Source organism: Ictalurus furcatus, chromosome 24, assembly GCF_023375685.1.
Source record: "Ictalurus furcatus strain D&B chromosome 24, Billie_1.0, whole genome shotgun sequence".
In the NCBI taxonomy this organism is placed as follows: domain Eukaryota; kingdom Metazoa; phylum Chordata; class Actinopteri; order Siluriformes; family Ictaluridae; genus Ictalurus; species Ictalurus furcatus.
The window spans coordinates 14478818-14499331 of NC_071278.1; the positions used below are offsets into that span (position 1 = coordinate 14478818).

General features: G+C 39.8%; 1 protein-coding gene across 4 annotated transcripts in view; it reads right to left on the reverse strand.

Annotated features, from left to right (window-relative positions):
- Positions 1-4220: 4220 nt before the first annotated feature.
- The window catches only part of gatad2b (GATA zinc finger domain containing 2B), a 42343-nt gene continuing 26049 nt past the window's right edge, over positions 4221-20514 (reverse strand). For all 4 annotated transcript variants that reach the window (XM_053612743.1, XM_053612739.1, XM_053612740.1 and 1 more), the window contains 9 exons: positions 20341-20470; positions 18847-18978; positions 17068-17196; positions 16560-16730; positions 14616-14994; positions 12418-12620; positions 12209-12319; positions 9244-9439; positions 4221-9103 (listed from right to left, as the gene is read on the reverse strand). In XM_053612743.1, the coding sequence (XP_053468718.1) occupies positions 8979-9103; positions 9244-9439; positions 12209-12319; positions 12418-12620; positions 14616-14994; positions 16560-16730; positions 17068-17196; positions 18847-18978; positions 20341-20470 (1576 nt within the window). In that variant the 3' untranslated portion in view covers positions 4221-8978. The remainder of the gene's footprint in view (positions 9104-9243; positions 9440-12208; positions 12320-12417; positions 12621-14615; positions 14995-16559; positions 16731-17067; positions 17197-18846; positions 18979-20340; positions 20471-20514) is intronic.

Below are 20514 nucleotides of genomic sequence, written 5' to 3' on the forward strand. Positions count from 1 at the left end.
GACTTTGTTCCACTTGAAAGTCAGATATGGCCAGACTGAACTGTTGAAAGATTTAGCTTAATAGAACCGCAATATCATTAACACACACATTAAAAACAATGTAAACATGCCCACTCTGAGGCCAGTTTTTATTCCCCACCACAAGGTTATTACCAACATCATTTAATAACCTATGATATGTTAGGAAGCAATAGCACACAATCCGAAAATAAGGCTAACAGGACTGAACGCTGACAGAAGCTAAGCATTAATGATTGGTTTATGACTATAAACAAAAAGCAGTTGTGTTTTGTTTCAGAGCACTGCACTTCACAGTACTACTTTTAATTAACCCCATTCACTCTGTACAGATGTTTTGAACTTGAAGTGGGGGAAATAAACATATGCTCCAATCCAGCTGTCTGTAAACATTCTGCTTTCATCATCAGCCATGTCGTCGGTTTGCTAGTCAGAGGTGAGGCTCAACCACATGGTTACACACATTTACCATTATAATTCCAATAACTAGAGCTCATTAATTCATCTCTCTTAAAGTAGTTACGGTCTTACAATGAGTGTTTTAAATAATATACCCACAAGGGGTGCATTCATTTTTTTTAAAACACGGCTTTAAAACCAGAGCTTTTTGTATTGTAGCAACAATGCTACTCCTCACTCATCAAGTTACAGAGGTAAAATGTCAAAGTAAGTAAAAAGATAGAGCACATTGCTTGTTTTTGACTTTTCACTCTTGACATTATTAAGGTATAAAATTAGTCATATGTCTATAAAGTTAGTTGTTAAACTGACATGACTTAACAGGAGTTCACTTACTCAGACTGGTTAAGGTCTCATATTGTCTAATGTGTGTAGGAGACTAAAGAGCTAAAAAATATTATATTGTAATTTCATATATCTGAGCACTTGTAAATGTTTCAATTCCAAAGTCATTACATTTGTAGATGCAAAATGAAAACTGTACTATTGGTCCATTATAGCTCCTTCTACTGCTGCATTATATCCATTGGTATATATATATATATATATGAGGTTACATTTACATTGTTTGTACCTTGACAAAACAAAAATGTACCTGTCTGCTGTGCTGTGCAAAAATACCCAAGACTTGACAGCCATGAAAGTTGTTCAAGGCTACCCTTCAATGGCAATAAGACTTAAAGGCTGTAGTGAATACTGAATAAGCAAAGCATGAAACTAAACATCCATAAACATTGGGAAAACTCAACAGCGCATGGCCAGAGAAGCTCAGTAGGTGATTTGGTATGAATGGAATGAACTTGGATACTGAATAGAAAGGGGACGAATCAGACAGGCAAATGGTGGCAGGTCTTGAATTGTTGGAGGTCTGAAGTAGAGCAGCTGGCTTCATATCTGTACGTGTTAACCACTGGAAGCTGTAATCTTAAAACAGTGACAGTCTCCACCTTCATGATGCATGATGACTAATGGGAGCTAGTCAGAAGAAAATTAGTGTGCAGACAGGAATGACATGAAAATTACAGTCCAGCACTTCTGAAGTTCAATAAGTGACTAAAACACAAAAAAATTGTCTTAAGACACAAACAGTACACATTAACCAATTTCTGTATTAGAGCCTGCAGGGGCTTGAGTGGTCTAGGGCTTATGTAACAAGCCAGTAATGTGGATTTAAAGCAAGACACTACAGATAGAAACAATTTTGCTCAAATCATTTTATGTATATAAACAAAGATCAGTTACAAAAATCATTGAGAATTGATGAATTTATGTTAGATTTTATAGTGGAAAAAAAGTATAGTGAAAACTTTTTGAATTTTGTTGACTAAACAATAAAGGTGCTGCGAATACCTTCACCGTGAACTATTAACTCTAACATTGTCCAAAGAATAGATGTTGAGTTGTACACATTTAATTAGACAATGCCTCATTTGCAGAAATAAATGCAAATGTTTGAAAACATTCCAACACAACATATCTCAGAATACCAGAATATAAACAATGATTTTTATTATTTAAAAACATCACCACATTCACTTTTTCGGTCTTGACTTAATTGCACTATGGTTTGCTACATGATGATACCCTACTTTGCGCAGAATATCAGAATAGCAATATTCCTATATATTTTTTTTCTCTTTCATTTGAATATGTTTCAACAAGGCTGATCATTTTGCCATGTTCCACTCTTGAAACAAAAATCTGCTGGTGTTTAATACTCTACAAGATAAAAAAAAAGCAACTATATTCATTCTTAAAACAATAAATATTTCATGCGGAACATCGATTCTTAACAAAATTGCAAATTTATTCCATTCAGTTACCGTCTGTCTTGCACAATCTCTGATTACATAATAGTTGAGATTCTTTGTAGGATCCACATACCTAGGGGGTTAAGGGTGGGGTGATCGCACGCACTTGCCCAGGAGGTCAGAAAATCACACATTGCACTCCCCTCAGTGAGACAAAAACACCTCCACACTGGAAATGCTTTGCTCCAACAGGCATTCAGCAGTCTTCCTTTCAGGCATGCAGCCAGTTATGCAATGTGGAACAGGTGGGTGGAAGTAAATATTGAATGATACTCTACCTTGAAACTCACCATTCCACAGAGATATAACTCTGGTGAATGGGATTCCTGGAAAGAATTGCTGTACATGTGTAATGCAAAAAAAAACAAAAAAAACCCAAACACAAGCAGGGAACAAATACAGCAGTTTGAGTGAACTCATTTTATTTTACATTGTTGTGCTCTCAGGCCTTTTTGCACTGTTTCCAGGACCATACTAGTAAGGTTCAGATTTAATAAAAACATACATCATCCTTCCAGTTTAGGCCTCGCACACTTCAGTTTTAAATCTGAATACAGATACAGACAGTGTCACTGCGTTACAGCCCTAGTACCTACCATTACTAAAATGAACTTTGTGTGTAAACCAGCTGGACTGTTGAAGTCTGTAAAAGTCCACATCCCCCAAGTCTTCAACTGTTTAGTTTTAGTGTGCTTATGCCCACTGTAGCTTTAATGTCCCATTTGCCTCAAGGTTCGACATCTGTCCAAGATGCTTTCCTGCTAACCACAGTTGTAAAGAGTTGTTATTCGAGTTGCATTACGAACAACTTGAACCAGTCTGGCTATTCCCTTCTGACCTCGAACAACAAGCGGTTTCCACTGGATTACTTTTTGTTTTTTGAGATGTGAAGTCCTTGAAATCACTGAAATTGATGGGAACATTAACTGAAGCACTTGACCTGTAGCTGATCAGATAATTGCATGAGTGAGCAAGTGTAGAAGTGTTCATATAAGTGACCAGTGAGTGTATGCGTTTATGAATATAGTACATGTACTATGACAGGAAAAATCTCTCACACAATCACCAGGAGAACAAACAGTACTGGCAAAGTTTTTCACGCCATGTCATGCAAAATCACTTAGGGTAAATAGCAATCACACCTTTCCGCAGACACGAGCATAAAGGAATACGCTGAGAACTCTCAACTATTTCACACACATCAACTGCACACAAACAATGGTAAATTACCCCCAAGTGAACATGACCGTTTAAATCACTCTTACCCTTTGCATTCTTCTGACCCTGGAGGCTTTCTCCTGCTTTCCACTGCTGGACTTGAGAAGCATGTAATCTAGAGCTTTCAATATTCACAAACACCCACACAGCAAAACTGCTAACATATTGGAGTTTACATCAAGGGGGGGGGAGTAATTTCATGTGTGTAATATCAGTCAGGATATTTTTTTTTTCCTTTTTACAGTAAATAACACCACATATAAAGAAGTGACTCACTCACAGAGGTAAACTGTTCCATCCTTTATTAAACATAGCTTGCAAGAGATAAATATTACAAAGTTATTTCCTCCAAAATTAGCTTATTTTTTTTTTTCAGTCAACGCATAATTGTTAATCAATCGGCAGTAATCAAACAGCATTTTTTTTTCAGCTTCATTTTTAGACAGTTAAATATCAAGGATGTGCAAAAGATCTGGATTAAATGTTCCAAATAAAAATAAAAACCTCGACAAAAAGCACATTTTTAGCCTTGATTCAAATTCATTATTGTTAAAGCCAATCCCCAGTTGTCCATACAATAGTTTTTCAAACTCAATTACAAGGTTTTATTATTATTTATTTATTTTTTTAAACAAAAACATGTTTACATATTGCCAAGTGTTCTGAGTATTCAAACTGGTGGAACTGCAGCTGAGTCTGTTAAAAAAAAAAAAAAAAAAAAAAAAAAAAAAAAGGAGTTACGTAAAAAACAAAAAACCCATAATAATATAAAGCCACTTTCTCCCACACTTCATCAAAAGTGACTTGTATTTTGCCACAAATACTAAATAAGGGGGAAAAAAAAAAAAAAAAATTCACAGAAAAAAAAAGAAAAGAAAAAAAGTGAAACAATGATCTGAGTACTTGAGAGACATTACATGGTGGAAAGACGTAAACTAAAATGCTCGTCTCCAGAAAAGCTGATTGTCCAATCAAGGAATTACGGACAGTTAGTCTATGATAATGAAAATTGAAAGAAGGTCACACTCTTTATAATCAATACTTAAAAAGTGTGCAAAGTTGTCTTACTCTTTTTGTCTTAAAAATGTACTAAACTGAAAGCAATAAGCAATAGAACAGTCAAAGGCAAACATCTTCCTTAACCTGTGGACGTATACAATGTATACAATTCTTCCATGGAAAATTAAGAGCATTGTGAAATCCCCCACTCGGGACAAGACATGAATAAAAGGCATAATGAAATAAGATGGTATAGCATGAGAAGTAGAAAATGAGGATTTACATTGTCTCCCAAAAGTGTAAAGTGTAAAGGACACCCTGTAGTTGAACTCAAGGTAAATGAACGTAAATGAAGTGTGCATTGTCTCAGGTCATATCTACAGCTGAGTGCTTTGGGTTTGGTCAGGTTTGGGGTAATACTGTCAAATGTCTGATCCACTGCGTCTGTGTGAGGCCAACACTTTGCATGGGATAACAAGAGAAATCAATGCATTCACCAAACATTGGTTTAACTTCAATGTTATTGACAAAAAAAGCAACACACACAAAAAATAACATATACAAGATTATCCCATTATGTCCTAGTCCTAAGACTGGAGAATGGATCAAATGCTCCACCAGGACATATTTTTTTTTTTCCTTTTGCAAATACTACATACTACAAAAACATACAGCCTGGGAGAAAAATGCATCAAAAAGAGCTCAAAAACAAGAGAAGTATAATCCCATACATTTTGCACATTTGTTACACAATAATACACAGTGATCACTAAACAAAATGACAAGCTTCACAATATTCATGGCTTTTTGCTTGCGTTTCTACACAATATACAACCATTTTAATTTCATTTTTTAATTCAAAGGAGAAAAAAAAGCATATGTACAATAAGTCATTATTACTTATGACCTAGTAAATATTGTGTTGCCATCTCATAGCTCTTTTTTTGTTTTGTTTGATTACATGTAAGTTTTTTTGTATGAAATTCACAAATTAAATAAACAAATCAAAGGAAACTAAAGCAAGAAACCAAAGGAAGTTTCGTTTTAAAACCCTAGAAAATGACATTTCAAAATCCGACTGGTAGATCGAAATAAACGTGTATGGATGCATCCATTACAGTCTGGCAGAGAGATTAGCAGAGAGAAGGGAGACTGACTATACACAGCCTACAAGACACTCAAATCAGAGGGGCAAATCATCATATGCCTTTAAAGGGGACTGATTATAGTCAGCAAAACTGGAAACTAAGAAATCTCTTAAGCGTAAACTTTATCATTTAATATTGCACCTGTGAATCAAAGCCAAGGTAGTTTTAATAGCTGTGTCTCAAGTCTATGACTGTTTGTACATGACAATCAATAGATTCAAATACAAACCGTTTTGTACTTAAGGGAAATGACATTAACAACACACAATATAAACAACAGTGCCAGATTGGGTTCAGTGCTACCTGATGTTAGCTAGCTAGTTTAACTAGCATTTGCTGTGCTACGTAATTTTTTTTTTTTTTTCCTTTTTAAATGAAACGTTTGGGAATGTTTAAAACGACACCGCAGACGCACATACGGCTGTTGTCTGCTGCAAGCCCCTCCGCTTTGTTCTGTGGTGCATGATGGGACAGGTTAGTGCAAAAAGTGTCCACACTTCATTTGTTCAGCAAATCCAGTACACCAGCCGGGGTGTGTTGGCATTTCTCAATGTGAACACACACTAGACAAAAAGTCAAAAACCGTCTAGGATGGTGCACAATTACGCAATCTGAAACACAGCTAATGACTTTGTTTAAAAAGTTGCTTCTTTCTGTCCCAAGCAGGAACAATACACATAGCTTTTAAAACAATGGTTTCCCAGAACCACATAACACACATTGGTGAACTTGATTTTGTCACTTTTCTTTAAAACAAAAAACCTAAACAAAACAAAAAGTAGCACTTTTATGAGCCAGCGCTCATATGTAACATGATTTCAGTGCGTGTTGTAGTCTGATGTTAATGGAACTACCCAAGTTCTTGCAGAGTGCCAACGATTACAATAACATTTAACACGATCAAATGGGTGACAAATTAATGGAGGGAAAAAAAAAAAAAAAAAACTGGCATCATACCCAGGGTGCACACCATTATCACGGCTAGTGTTCCAAGAATAAGCTCCAGATCCACTGCCACACTGATAAAGACCTAAAGTGTCTCTGGAAGTTGCTGGACCACCATGAAACACCAGAACCATCTAAAAATGTAACAGACGCTAGTCTGTGGAATTGTACTGGAAGGATAAACACCATTCTACCAAAAGATACTCCCTCAACTGGTATTCTGATAATGGCGGGTGGAGAAACCTGTCGCTGTACACTTTCTCCAAAAGGTGTTGATTTGAGTTCAGATCTGGTGACTGAAAGCCATACGATTTACAACATTTCATATACATCAAACCATTCAGTGAGCCCTTGTGGCCTGTGGATGGGGGAAGAGATCACTCTAGTCAGGATAAAAAAAATAATAAAATAAAATTAAAAAAAAACTTTCACCATAGGATAAAGGTGATCAGTCCGAAGAGCTTCGTATTGATTTGTAGTGACCCTTCCATGCCAAACCACAGCAGTAAAAACCTTCAAAGCATAGCAGAACCACCAGTTTTTTTTCCCCCTTTGTCACCCATTTGTATTTTGCTGAGCAATCTACACATACTGCTTCAATAAAGCAACTGACAAGAGTCAATTAAGTGCTAATTCACTAGCAGAGTGAGAAAATGCAGTTTGGATGCTGTCTAGCACCGAAAAACAAAGTATTTTGATCTCAGCCTGAAACTTACAGGAGAATCTAATACTGCATACTGACCAAACACTGCAAATGCTGCCATCTTGTGCAACATCTGCCATACTGCCCTGTTTGTTTGTATTCTGGCCTGAAATGTAGAAAAGTGTAGACGGTTACAAAACGTTACAGAAATGTACTGGAGGACCCGAGGCACTGACAGGATCAACAGCAGAAATGAACCGATGGTCTGAGATTCTCAACAAGGTCTCTACTAACTCTCTCTGAGACGGTCTGGTGACATCCATACCTCAAGAGCCTGGGAGCTGAAACATTCTTGTCCTCGTCCTAACCATTTTTTTTTCCTTTTTTTTCTTTAAACAGTTCGAGATTTAAAAAATAAAAAGTGCTCCTGGAGAAAAAGGCATCTCACATGAGTTGCCCCATCACGGTGATTGATCCTTGCCTATGCTATAATAGATATACGACCTCCATCTTTTCAACCTTATCTCATCTCATGCTAAGAATCTATACATAAAATCATATAGATATTTGAATAGTTTTTTTTGTCCATTTACCATTTTGATGATTATCGTCTCCTGTGGTGAGTACCTCTCAGATACGCAACCATTTCAGCAGGAGACGCCGCCAAAGAGAGAAATAGAAAATTAAGGACGCTGAAGGAGAATTGAGACTGACAAAGGAAATTAGGTTCATTCGGATGCTCACTTCCTCCATATGCGGCTAAACACACGGCACTGCAAGAGACGATCTCACAGCATCGATGTCATGAAATTAAAGGCATTGAGGGGACGTGGAAGATGCGCTAATCCGGGCCTCCAAACGTGCTGTAAATCCTGTATATTCAACGGCAGCCTTCATCGGAAACACGCTGCATGGTTTTAGCTTGATCACGATGCTTCTGTCGCTGCTCGTTTTCAACCATCCTTCTGCCGTGTAGTACGTGACCTAAACATCCTTCAATGATTCTGCACACAGGACCTAGTGTTCTCGTATCACGTTGCCTTCTCAAGGCAGAACAGCCGTCAGCGTCTCAGTGCATTAGGATTGGTTTACTAGAAAAGTCCGTCGTTCTGTCAGACGCAGTCTCCACCAGGGCTCTTTCTCTTTGAAATGTGTTTGCTACAAAGATTGTTTACCAAATGGCATTAGGTGAACTGTTCACGTTCTATAGACGTAAGCTTCAACGTGGGCTACATAATAATAATAATAAGAAAAAAAAAAGGGCTTTTGAAATGTGAGAGCAGCCTCTCATCATTTTACAGGGTGCAAAAGGGAGGAAGCTAAGAAGGAAAATAAGAGCAACACATTTTCAAGTAACCCTGAAATCTAGCCCCTTCCTTGAGAAAGAAATAAATAAAAATGTCAAAAAAAAAAAAAAAAAAAATCCACAAGTCACTAAAACTACTAATAAACATAAGAATACCTGTAACACAAGCAATAATGATATTAATAATAATAATATTAATAATAAAGGTGATAACTGACAGAGCAATAGCAAGAAATAAAGAGCTTTGTTATAGTAGGAAATGGAAGTTGAGAGTCTGGTGTTCGTCTGGCTGAGTTATTCTCATGGGTTAGTTGGGTAGGCACACGGACAGGCACTGCATGCGACAGGGGTGATGGTTGCAGTGTGGGTGTGTGTGGGTGGGTGTGTGTGTGTGTGTGTGTGTGTGTGTGAGAGAGAGAGAGAGAGAGAGCTCATTTCTGGCCAGTGATGGATTGAGAAATGGAGCGTGGGGGGATCATGTCCAGCAGATACTCCCTCTGCCGATCTGCCAGGCTGGACGCCTTATGGCCTGGGTTCAAATAGGCAATATTCAAGCCTGAGAGGACAGAGGACACAAATTGAGGAGGGAATAAACAAAAAGTGAGAACAAATCTAACAGAATTCACACAATGTTTGTGTGTGTGTGTGTGTGTGTGTGTGTGTGTGCGCGCGCGCGCGTGTGCTCCACGTGCTCACCGGGGATGTTGTAAATCTGTCGGCGGCTCTCGTGCTGTGACCGACTGCTGCTGGCACTGCCTCCTCCACAGCGCTTGTTGGTCATACCCAACAGTCCGCCGGCCACCGAGAGCTGCGAGGCCTGGGCAAAGTTAGATAGCACGCCACGCGCTGAGCTGGATAAACCCCGCTGCAGAGCTGCCTGTGGCTGAGGAGCCTAACACGCAAAAAAAAAAAAAAAAAAAGATTCCACTGTTAGTAATGAGTTTATGCTGCTGAATAGCCAGTTTGTGTGTGAACTTTGATTTTGCACCCATGAATGGAAACGGCTGAATTTAGATTTTTTTTTTTTGCTTGGCTGAGGTTAAAATGTTGAAAAAAAAAGAAGCAATGAAGGGTGATTGAAACAGCCTGAAAAATGATGATACCATGACTGTTTTTGCCTGGAGCTCTTTTAAGCTCATCAGTTATTTTCTTTCTATATTAAGAATATACACATAACTGTAGTTGATATAAAACATACAATAAGTAAGGAATCAAACACGACCAGGTGTGCTGTTATATGAAAATAAAATCAACAAGGTGTTGTGATGCACCGAACCACCCAAAAGTTCATTATTTTCCTATAACAGCAGATCCCAACAGGTTTTATTCCTCTTATACAGTGCTTTGAAAAAGTATTGGTATTTCCTGATTTCTTCTGTTTTTGTGTATATAGTATACTACATTGCTTCAGAAAGAAAAACAAAATCTAACATAAAACAAAGGCAACCTGAGTAAACACAAAACACAGTTTTTAAATGATACTGTAAAAAAAAAGTTATCCAATACCAAATGGGCCTGTGTGAAAATGTATTTTCCCCCGTAGTTACTAATTCCCCAGATCTATAAAACTGCATTCATAATGGGGTTCAACTGGTCAATCAATCCAACCATCCTCTATACTTCTTATCCTACAGGGTCACGAGGAACCTGGAGCCTACCCCCAGGGAGCATCAGGCACAAGGCGGGGCCTGTTCAATCAAATAAACACTTAAATAGAATTTTTTCAACAGCATGAAGTTGGTTAAAAAGGTCCTAGCCAGTAACAAACTATGCCAAAGCTGAAAGAAATTCCAGAAATGATGAGGAAGTTAGTGATTGAAATACATCAGACTGGGAAGGGTTACAAAGCTATTTCAAAGGCTCTAGGACCAAAAGATCCACAGTGAGTGAGTATCCTCAAAAGGAAAAACTCTGCACAGTAGTGAACCTTCCCAGACGTGACCTGCCTTCCAAATTTCCTCCAAGAGCACAGCAACTACTCATCCAGGAAGTCAAAAAGGGCCAAGGACACCATGAAAGGACCTACAGGCCTCTCTTGCATCAATAAAGGTCACTGTTCATGACTCCACTATCAGAAAGACACTGGGCAAAAATGGCATCCATGGAAGAGTGGCGAGGCGGAAACCACTGCTAACCTTTAACATTAAGGTTCATCTGAATTTTGCCAAAACACTCCTTGATGATCTTCAAACCTTTTGGGAGAATGTCCTGTGGATTGATGAGCTGAAAGTGGAACTGTTTGGAAGACAGGAGCCCCGTTACATCTGGTGTAAATCAAACACAGAATTCCACAAAAAGAACATCATACCTACGGTCAAGTATGGTGGTAGAAATGTGATGGTGTGGGGATGCTGGGCAACTTGCAATAATTGAGGGAAACATGAATTCTGCTCTCTACCAGAAAATCCTAAAGGAGAATGTGTGGTCTTCAGTCCATAAGTTGAAACTCAAGCACAACTGGATTATACAGCAAGACAATGATCCAAAGCATCAGAGTAAATCCTAGTCCTAGAAGTGGGGCAATTACTTTTTCACATGGGTGATAGGTGTTGGATCACTTTTTTTTTTTTCAACAAACAAATAAATAAAAAAATAAAAACTGTGTCGTGTGTTTACGCAGATTGCCTTTGTCTTATGTTGTATTTCGTTTGAAGATCCAAAACTATTCAGTATGAGATAAAAACAGAAGAAATACTTTTCATAGCACTGTACCATGACTCTTTACCACCAGTGTGACATGTCGTATTCTTTATCCGTTTATAGTTATGTTTAATGTTGTGGAATGTCTGTGAAACAGCTACAATCAGTCGCTCTTTCGCCAGCCTCTCTCAAAGTTAACAGGACTGAAAAAAAAAACCAATGAAAAATAAAACAGCTTGTTCTAGCTTGTTACAAAGAAACTGCAAAGGCATCAGTCCTGAAAACTTTCCTGTGTCTAAAAATTGAACAGCTTTACCTTTGCAGTCTCCTGTGTCAGCCCTTTATAACATTCAAAGTATAACTTCACCATATCAACACTTTTTAAATCAGTTTCTGTGGCACATCTGCCATACAAGTCTCTGTGTATTAACGGTTACTATAGAAATGATTGTTAAGCACTGTTCTTTGCCTTGCAACCAGCACTGCTGTCGGAGTTGTTGTAATAGAGAATGACAAAAAACACTTCCTGACCAATCAGATTCAAGAATTCAACAGACCTATGTATAAACTGTATTTCCCCATCTCCCTTTTCACTTACAGATGTTGACAAGGTACTGTATTTGCCACAGTACTGTATTTTCACTAAAAACCAAACCATTGCAACCTCAAATGTAACATACATGTGCAGTTACTTATAAAATAAACAAAATCAACTGAATAATTTAGTCTGGACCAAATAAAAAAGTTACATTAATATTTATACTGGGAAACCTTGTACATGTAGAGTTAGAGACCAGAAATAATCTTATGTACAATTTGTGTTGATTGTCTAGCTCTACATCAGTGTCGATTTCTGAACATGGACCGCTGTTATTTTTGGAACACTGATTTGTTTAACAACCCCAGAAGTGTGGCTGCGTCTGATCGGTGATCTTTTTTAAGCCCTGGTTACATGTCAGGAGGAAACGATCCAACCGCTTTTGCACTATCACATGACCTGCAGCGATGGTAAGGGTGGTACCTGTCGGAGTGCGTGGTGTCGGATCATGCTCTCGGCCTTGCTGACGCTGGGGACGGTCTGAGCCGCGCTCGGGGACAGCGCCGCCTGCTGCTGAAGCCTCTGCTCGATTTCCTACCGCACACAAAACCCCAACAGAAAGAAAATATCAGATATTTTCAGCTGATGATGTGCATCATGTGTGTGAATATGGATTTTGGCCGTAAGCGAACCTGCTCCTGTTGCAGTGCCTTGACAAAGGCATTTTTCAGACGGTTGGTGTGTTCAGCCTTTAGGGCCTTCTTCTGATTGGAGGTCATGCACTGCTCACACAGGATGCGGCCGCTTTTCTCCTGCTTCCAGTGGGGGGTGAAGTCAGTCCTGCACTGGGCGCAGAAGAACGGCTCCATGCGTGATAGCGAACCCCTCATTTTACCTGCCACAACACACAAAGGCCACCGAGTCCTGCTTCCTGTTATGTTTTAAATAACTTGACATTACTGTATATAGGACACCACTTTACTAATGGCTATATACACTATACATTTTTTTTTTTTACCCAATATCCATCTACCACATCTGTAGGGTATGGGCAGTCAAACACTTTTAAACATATTTAAAAGTGATCAAAAGAGCCAACCTTACTTGTAACAGAAGTCTAAAGGCAGTTATGCAGCAGTCAATCAATGCTTTAAAAAATTCTTCAGTTTATAAATATTTATAGTTCTTCTTTTTAAATATGCAAGAACAGCTCTGGTAAGACTCACATCGGTCTCATCTCAAGATCTCTACTGTTACAGTTCACATTATATGCATGGTGGCCTGGAGAAAGCCAATTTAGACAAATAAAACATGGTTTTGATAAAAAAAACAACAAAAACAAAACAAAACAAAAAAAAAACCAACCACACAATACTGACTTTTCTACCAATAATATATTTGGACATTATATGCTATAAATTGAAATGTTTTCAATTAAGCTACTTTCTAACTATGTCTTTTCATCTTGATCAGCTTGCACAGATCATGCTGCTTAAGGAGCCAGTTTAACCAATGCAACAGGAAATGCAATCAGTTTGCCTAATCATGTCTTAACCTTGCGAGCGAAGTGTGATTTCCGCACGATTGAATAAAGTTGTTGAATAGCTATGTGCCCAATCGAAACACACAAAAGTCTAATCAATTCAGTGTGCTATCAGATACAGGCTGTATAAATGGCCATGATACTCCGGCATTGTCACGTCATCAAAACAGAGAAGAGCGCTTACACACACACACTGTACAGATGACAGCAGACAAAACGTTAAAGGGGTCGTATGATGCTTTTTAAACCTTTTTTAAAATGTTAATTATTTTGTTTATTTGGTGTAATAATAGGTTAACATGCTTTGATGCCTAAAAACCACATTATTTTTCACATACTGTACATTATTGCATTATCTTTATTCCCATGCTGCCTGAAACGCTCTGGTTTCTCCGAAGCCCCTCCTTCTGAAAAGCCCAGGGTGCTCTGATTGGCCAGCTGACCCACTGCGTTGTGCTTGGCCAAAAACCTCAAGCGTGTGTCGGAAATGTAACGCCCCTTAGCATAATGGCGGACTTCAGCTTCAAAGGCTTCTAAAACAATTCTAAGCAACACAGTCAATACTGCCGTCGGTTTTACCGCATCAGTTCGAGCCAGAGTCAGATTTAGAAAATGCGGATGATCAAGCAGATCAACCGGAACCAAATTTGCAAGCACGACCTGAGCAGAATGTTTCACAGTGGTGAGTTTTGATTTTGTAACTCTCTTACCTTACAGATATATGGAATCCCTAAGCGGCCATGCATTATAAATTTTTTTCTTTGTTGTTTTCTCATGATCATGACAGAACAAAAAGCTGTTTTCTCAACATAATTCTATCCTGAGAAAATCTCATGCCTTGTGAATGGGACTGGTGTCCCAGGTTCAGGAAGCTGTCCTTCATAAAACGTGTGGTGCACAAGCAAACGTTTGTGTTGTACTGCTCAGGAACGGCTTTATGAATAAACAGTAACCACCGATTCCTAATTTCGTCCGTTTTCAGAAGGCTAAACAAAGGGGTTTTGCTTCCGCACCAAAACAGGTAGAGATCTGACCGACAACACTGGTGTATTCCTTGGACTTGGACATATTTACTACCCCCAACTATGACAAGCTATTTTTTTTTTACCCGTGCCCATGTATCTTTAAATTAGCATATTTTGCATAAATAGAATAAAAAATTTTTTTATTCACCTATATGCCAAAATACAATGGAATATGAGCACTGGTATATTAAATTTCAATTCAGAATTAAGGGTCGATTTTCCCTGTCTTGCCCAGAACTCCCAGCCACTTCTACACACACAGATCCTGCTTTCTTTTCACTCCTTATTTTCTCCATCAGTTATGTGTTTATGAGAGTCTCACCCTGGCTGTCGAGGACGCTCTGAACCACCTCCTCCAGTCCCACCATGTAGATGAACTCGCTGTTGGCGGCAGAGGGCAGGAAGTGGAGCAGGGGTGCGGGAGGTTTGGGTGGAGGGATCTCCAGCAGCGTTTTCTCCAGCTGCTTGCGCAAGGCCAGCTTGGCAGCTGCCTGGCTGCTGGCCTGATCACTCATCGTGCCCACAGAGCCCACACTAGAGCTGCCGGGAAGTGCGGAGGGGCTAACTGCACTCACACCACTGACACCCACCCCAACGCCTGGCACACCTGCTGCCCCGGCCGCCTGCATGTGGGCCAGGTTCATGTAGATGGCTGCGGAGGAGCCGGAACGCTGTGAGGCCGCCACCTGTTGGCTAGCAGCCTGTAACGCAACACAGAAAGCATTATTCATGATTTCAGAAAAAAAAAAAAAAAAAAACCCACAATGATGGCTTTGTGTGCGAGTTCAGTAAATCAGTGATAATCAAGGCTGTGAGTGTACTCATTAAAAATCCTTCCAGTATCAGGATCCAAAGTACAGTACAGATGCGCATGTTACAATAACCTGTGATGGTTTAAATACAGATATAAACAAGAAAACACTTTCTCCAAATCCTTGGGTATTAGTGTGGTAAAGTGACAAAACAAGAACCTGAATGATTAAATGATTGAATGAATGAATGAATGATTCCTCGACCTAATCATTCCATTAAACGATGCCTCGGACAAATCTTACGGTGCGTATAATCTGCCGTTTCTTCAGTTTCCCCACTCGCCTGCAATTACTTCCCATTCGCAGTTTGATGCACATCAGTGGAAGAAACTTTGCAAGTGATGTGAAGAAAATGTAGAGTAAGGTGCACTTCCACCAAAGGAACTGGGCCGATTGTAATTCCTGGGCTCTGAGCTCTAAAAAGGACCAAATTGTTTGCTGCTGTAAATGTTGTGCGTCTTTAAAACTTCTATAAGGCAACTCCTGTTGTGAGTATGCGCTGTCCTGAAGCTCGATGTTTCCTCTGTACCCTGATTCAGCCAATGATTTATTTATTTTTTTTGATAATTAACTGATCAGTTAAATCAGGTATATCAGCATTACAGAAATGCCAAACTCTTCAGGGCGGTGGATCTCCTCAACAGCAGTTAAGAACCCCATAAAATGGTGTTTAAAGTAGTCTTCACCTTAAATGAGATTTAAAAGCCAACTATATCCACTTTGCTAGGTTAAAGAGACCTATTAAGGATACAAAAGATTTATTCTTGAGGATACCACCACAGTGACTAAGGAGGACACATTGTTGTTAATTTTCCTCAGAATCGAATGCCAGTAATGTTTTTAAAACAAACACTTTTATGTGAACCCAAAACTAGTGGGGAGGAGCTTGCTGTACTGATCTGACCAACAAATCCTGACTAAACCTCTTACTCAGCATTTTAAAAAGCCACACCTAGTTAAGAATTGATTACTAAAGCTGGCTTTATATCTGCAGTGTGGCACAACTGGCAAAGTGCAAGGTTTCAGACATGCTTGAGTGTGTACATGCTTGTATTGACATACCACCTGTGGCGAGAGACAAAAAACTCCAACGGTGAAACCACACGTGTGCGCAGCTGACTTAAAAGCTAATGTTAACCTCTCATTTGCACAACAAAGCAAAAAACAATAAGACTTCAGTCTTAAACCTCTCCCTGTTCCCTGTGTTTTTTGTCAGATATTTAGTGAAATCTTCGTAACTTTTACATAATGCTCACAGTCTCTGCAGTGGAGTAATAACACTGTAGAGGAACTGCATAGTTCATTTTCAAGGTAGATTAAGATAACTGCAGCTCCTCATATCTATACATAAACAGTTTCATCCATGTGGTGCTGTTTCTTGTTCAGCATGTAGAGCATGTTTGCCTGTGCTCTAAAGCTGGCATCCTTGTTGAAGGCTGTTAGGTTGCTCGTACCTGCTGGTAGTTGATTGCATTGCTCATGCTCCCTGTGGAGGGCCGGCCCATGCCAGGTTTAGAGGGCACTCTCTGTCCCTGCAGCTGGGCTGGGTTAGGAGCAATCACCCGCTGAGACATCATCATGGGGGGCAGAGAGGCACTGGCTGCAGACCTGATCACCGTGTGGCCCTGGAACAAAACACATAAATAAATTAAAAAGACACGCAGTACAATGGATGACCACTAGAGATCAGCAGTTGCCTGATTTCTCATTAATGCAATGTCACATTTAATAAAAGGACAATACCAGATATTGATCAGCTGGTTAATCTATACACAACAGATGTGCCTTTTCTTGGAGTAAAAATCAGGCTATGATGTATCTTGATCATAAAAATCTGGATATTCAGGAAGATCAGTCAACAAAGATCATTTAAGGAAGAAATTAAATGGCAAATGCAATGAGAAATCATTAAGCACCAGAATACAAGAAAAAGCACCACTGACACGACACACATACACACACCTGTGCTGTGCGGAGGTTCTGTGGCTCAGAGGTATGCATGCCAGGCCGCACCGGTAGTTTGGTCAGCCCCTGTGAGTGGTGAATGGTTGAGGGCTGCACGGAGGAGGGGGGATTCTGAACGACTGGAACCTAGAGAGTGACATACAAACACACATGAACACCACAAACCGGTTTACATGTTCACAACCACAGTACATATTGCAGAACCTTTACTATATGCCCATGTATGTAGAGAAACAGAGGAATAAGAGTTTAAAGCCTAAACACATGATGGCTGTGGCCCTAAAGCAAACATCACAGTGCCGTCACACAGCTTTAGTAACACCATTGCTCTCTGCTTTCTCTGGGACAACCCCAGTTTAACCATCCCTGTCTTCTGAAATGGACATGAAATCCTCAATTATTCATCATGCAACATGACGACAGATATTTGGAGGCAGTATTATTGACAGCTGTTTGTTCTTCTTCTTCTTCTTAAGGTCTAATTCACTTATTGTGTGGTTTTCCCATTCTGATCCTCTACCTTACGTCTATATTTTCAGCAAATATCTATCTGACTTTGTGGATTTATAAACAAATCTAACAATTATAGTCGACAGGATTGTCACCCTTAACAACAACAACAAAAAACATAGAACAAGAATAATGAAGTTCTCTGAAGGCTTCAGAGAACATCAGAAACAATGTGCTTTTTCTCAAACAAAAATAATTCTCATATGAACTGCTTTCTTTTAAGTACCAATATTTCCTATTCCTCAATAAATAAATAAATCTTGGCAACTCAAACTCTGAATTAAACATGTTCTGTCTCCAAGATCTCCTGTTTCCTTTGTGCATAAATATTCATTCATTTATTCATCTTCAGTAGCCAGTTCATCGTGGTCAGGGTTGTGATGGAGCCGAAGACCACCCCAGGAACACTGGATTTGAAGTAGGAAAACATCCTGGATAGGATCCCAGTACATTACACGGCACCACACACAGACACGTTCACAGCAATTTATACAAAGCCAATCGAACTACCGAGACTGGAGAACCACACACACACACACACACACACACACACACACACACACACACACACACACACACACGGAAAGATCTCAAGATCATACTGGGGATCCTGGAGCTGTGAGGTGGCAATGCTGGACATAAATAGGTGTCTATGAATATGAAACCTATTGAACACCTGTAGTTTGAACTGAAAAGGCCAGTCCACATGCATGGATACTAAGCAGTTTGAAAATGTTCTCTATGAAGACATGGCCCCTCTTCAAGTGTTCTTTAACCTTATTAAAGCTTATAGGAAGAGGTCCAGGGCTGTTATTCTCAACACCTCCAGGCCAATCAGGTTAAAGAAGTCACCTCTGTGTTACAAGTATTAATCCAATGCCCCTGTAAGATCAAGCATGAAATATCACTATGTTATGAAGGGTGGCAATCATTTTTGAAGCTGACTATAAAGTGAAATGGTCAGCAAACAGTGCAGTAATCATGGTTTTGTCCCCCCCAAGCTGTTTAACACTCACGCCAACTGGAATTAATGCGCTAATCGCAGTGACCCTGTAGTGAAGGGGCTAAGCAGATTTCCTAATAACACTGCTAGCTGTATGAGCTCCTTAGAGTAACTCGGTTAAGACTGATCACATGCAGAAATGTTCAGGTCATATGTGCGTCTTGGCATTTCACTGTGAAAATCTAGCCTGCATGAGCCAGCTGGCCAGCTGGTGTTAGCAGCAGTGCTAAGTGGAGCTAATGGCAGGGAGTGGGAGTGTTGACCTTCTGTACGACGTTCTCTTTCTGCATCTGGCTCTGTCTCAGTTTCTTCAGCAGCACGAGCCTGGCCTCCTCCAGCCTCAGCTCCTCACGTAGGGCTTTGATCATCTGCTGCCTCTCCTCGTCCGTCTTCCCCTGTAGAGCACCACACACACACACACGCAGTAGAACAGTCAGAGATATGCAGACAATGATCCTTACATGGATAACTATGATTGCATCTGCACACCAGGCCTGACAAGAGTCAAGTCAATAATGTACAAATATAACCCACAATGCTCTTTGCAGCAGCACTAAGGCCATGTCCAAATATTGTCGATTTATAGCAGCTGTTGGCCAGGAGCACTAAGCAAATTGCCCACTGGAGACAAGAGCTGAGAGGCCTGTAGCCAATCCACACTGATTAGGTATATTTCCATCCAAATGTGAGCACAGATGGTGTAGTTTTTGACATAATATTTAGTATGGTAGTTTGGTTGGAGACAGTGATAAGGAGCCTTGCTGTGGCTAATAAAATTGATAAAGTTAGGCAGCACAGATGACCTACTATTTTGACTTAGTATTTAGTGCATTACTATACAGCTTTGAATATGTGAACGTAGCCATGAATTGACTAGAGCACACACATTTGCTGAAATCACTTATTCTCAAAAAATTTTGAAATAAATAAATAATTAAAACAAAAAACAAACAAACAAAAAAAAACCCTTTACAGCTGAAAAATTGCTTTAGCTTGGTCAGGGTCATGGTGGTCTGGAGCCTATACTGTGAACACTGTGCGCGATGCAGGAATACAAGCTCAATGAGATGCTAATCCACTGCAGGGCACCATGCGCACACACATGCCCCTAAGGGTGCAATTTAGCACAGACAACCCTTGGGGGACCCTGGAGCTGTGAGGTAGCAATACCACCCACTACACCACTGTGTCACCCCATTCAGATTTATTTCTACAGAAATTCAGAACTGACGGTAACCTTAAGTGTTGAAAAAGATCGCTGACAAGTACTCGCTAAGGAATTCAGCTCAGGTGCATGGCATAAGTAATATAGCTGCACAATATGAACAAAAAAATATATATATTCTTTAAAAAAAACAAAAACAAACAAACCCCTATTGCATTTAAATGACTACCCACACACCAGCTGGATCACACCAATACCACAGACAATAAGAAAAGTTATCCTCAAACTCGATGTCTGTCATGATCACAAGATATCAATATTACAAAAGACTAACGTGGTTATGATGATTAACATGAAATATATTGTTTAGTCAGTGGCATGACATGGGCAGGAGATGGTTTGACCGTCTCATGCTCTAATCACACGATTGCTCAACAGCTTTGTGATCTATGGAATGAAATCATACGGCCCTAACCCTAAGACAGCCCAACTACAGCGCACGCAGTGCAGAGACAGAGTGTAGTACAGTCACTGATTGAGATCCTGGAGCAAAAACGGTGCTGAATTGAGGTCGTTGTGACGAACACTGTACCTTGAACATGTCTAGGTTGGGGTGATGGCGGCGCTCCTCTGGGTGCGGAGTGCTCCTCGGGCTTGACGCTTCATTATCTGACAAGATAATCACATCTGGAGATGGAGTACACCTCTCTCGCTCCACACCGCTAAAAGGAGAAAGAGCAGGGGGAAAAAAAATAAATAAAATTGT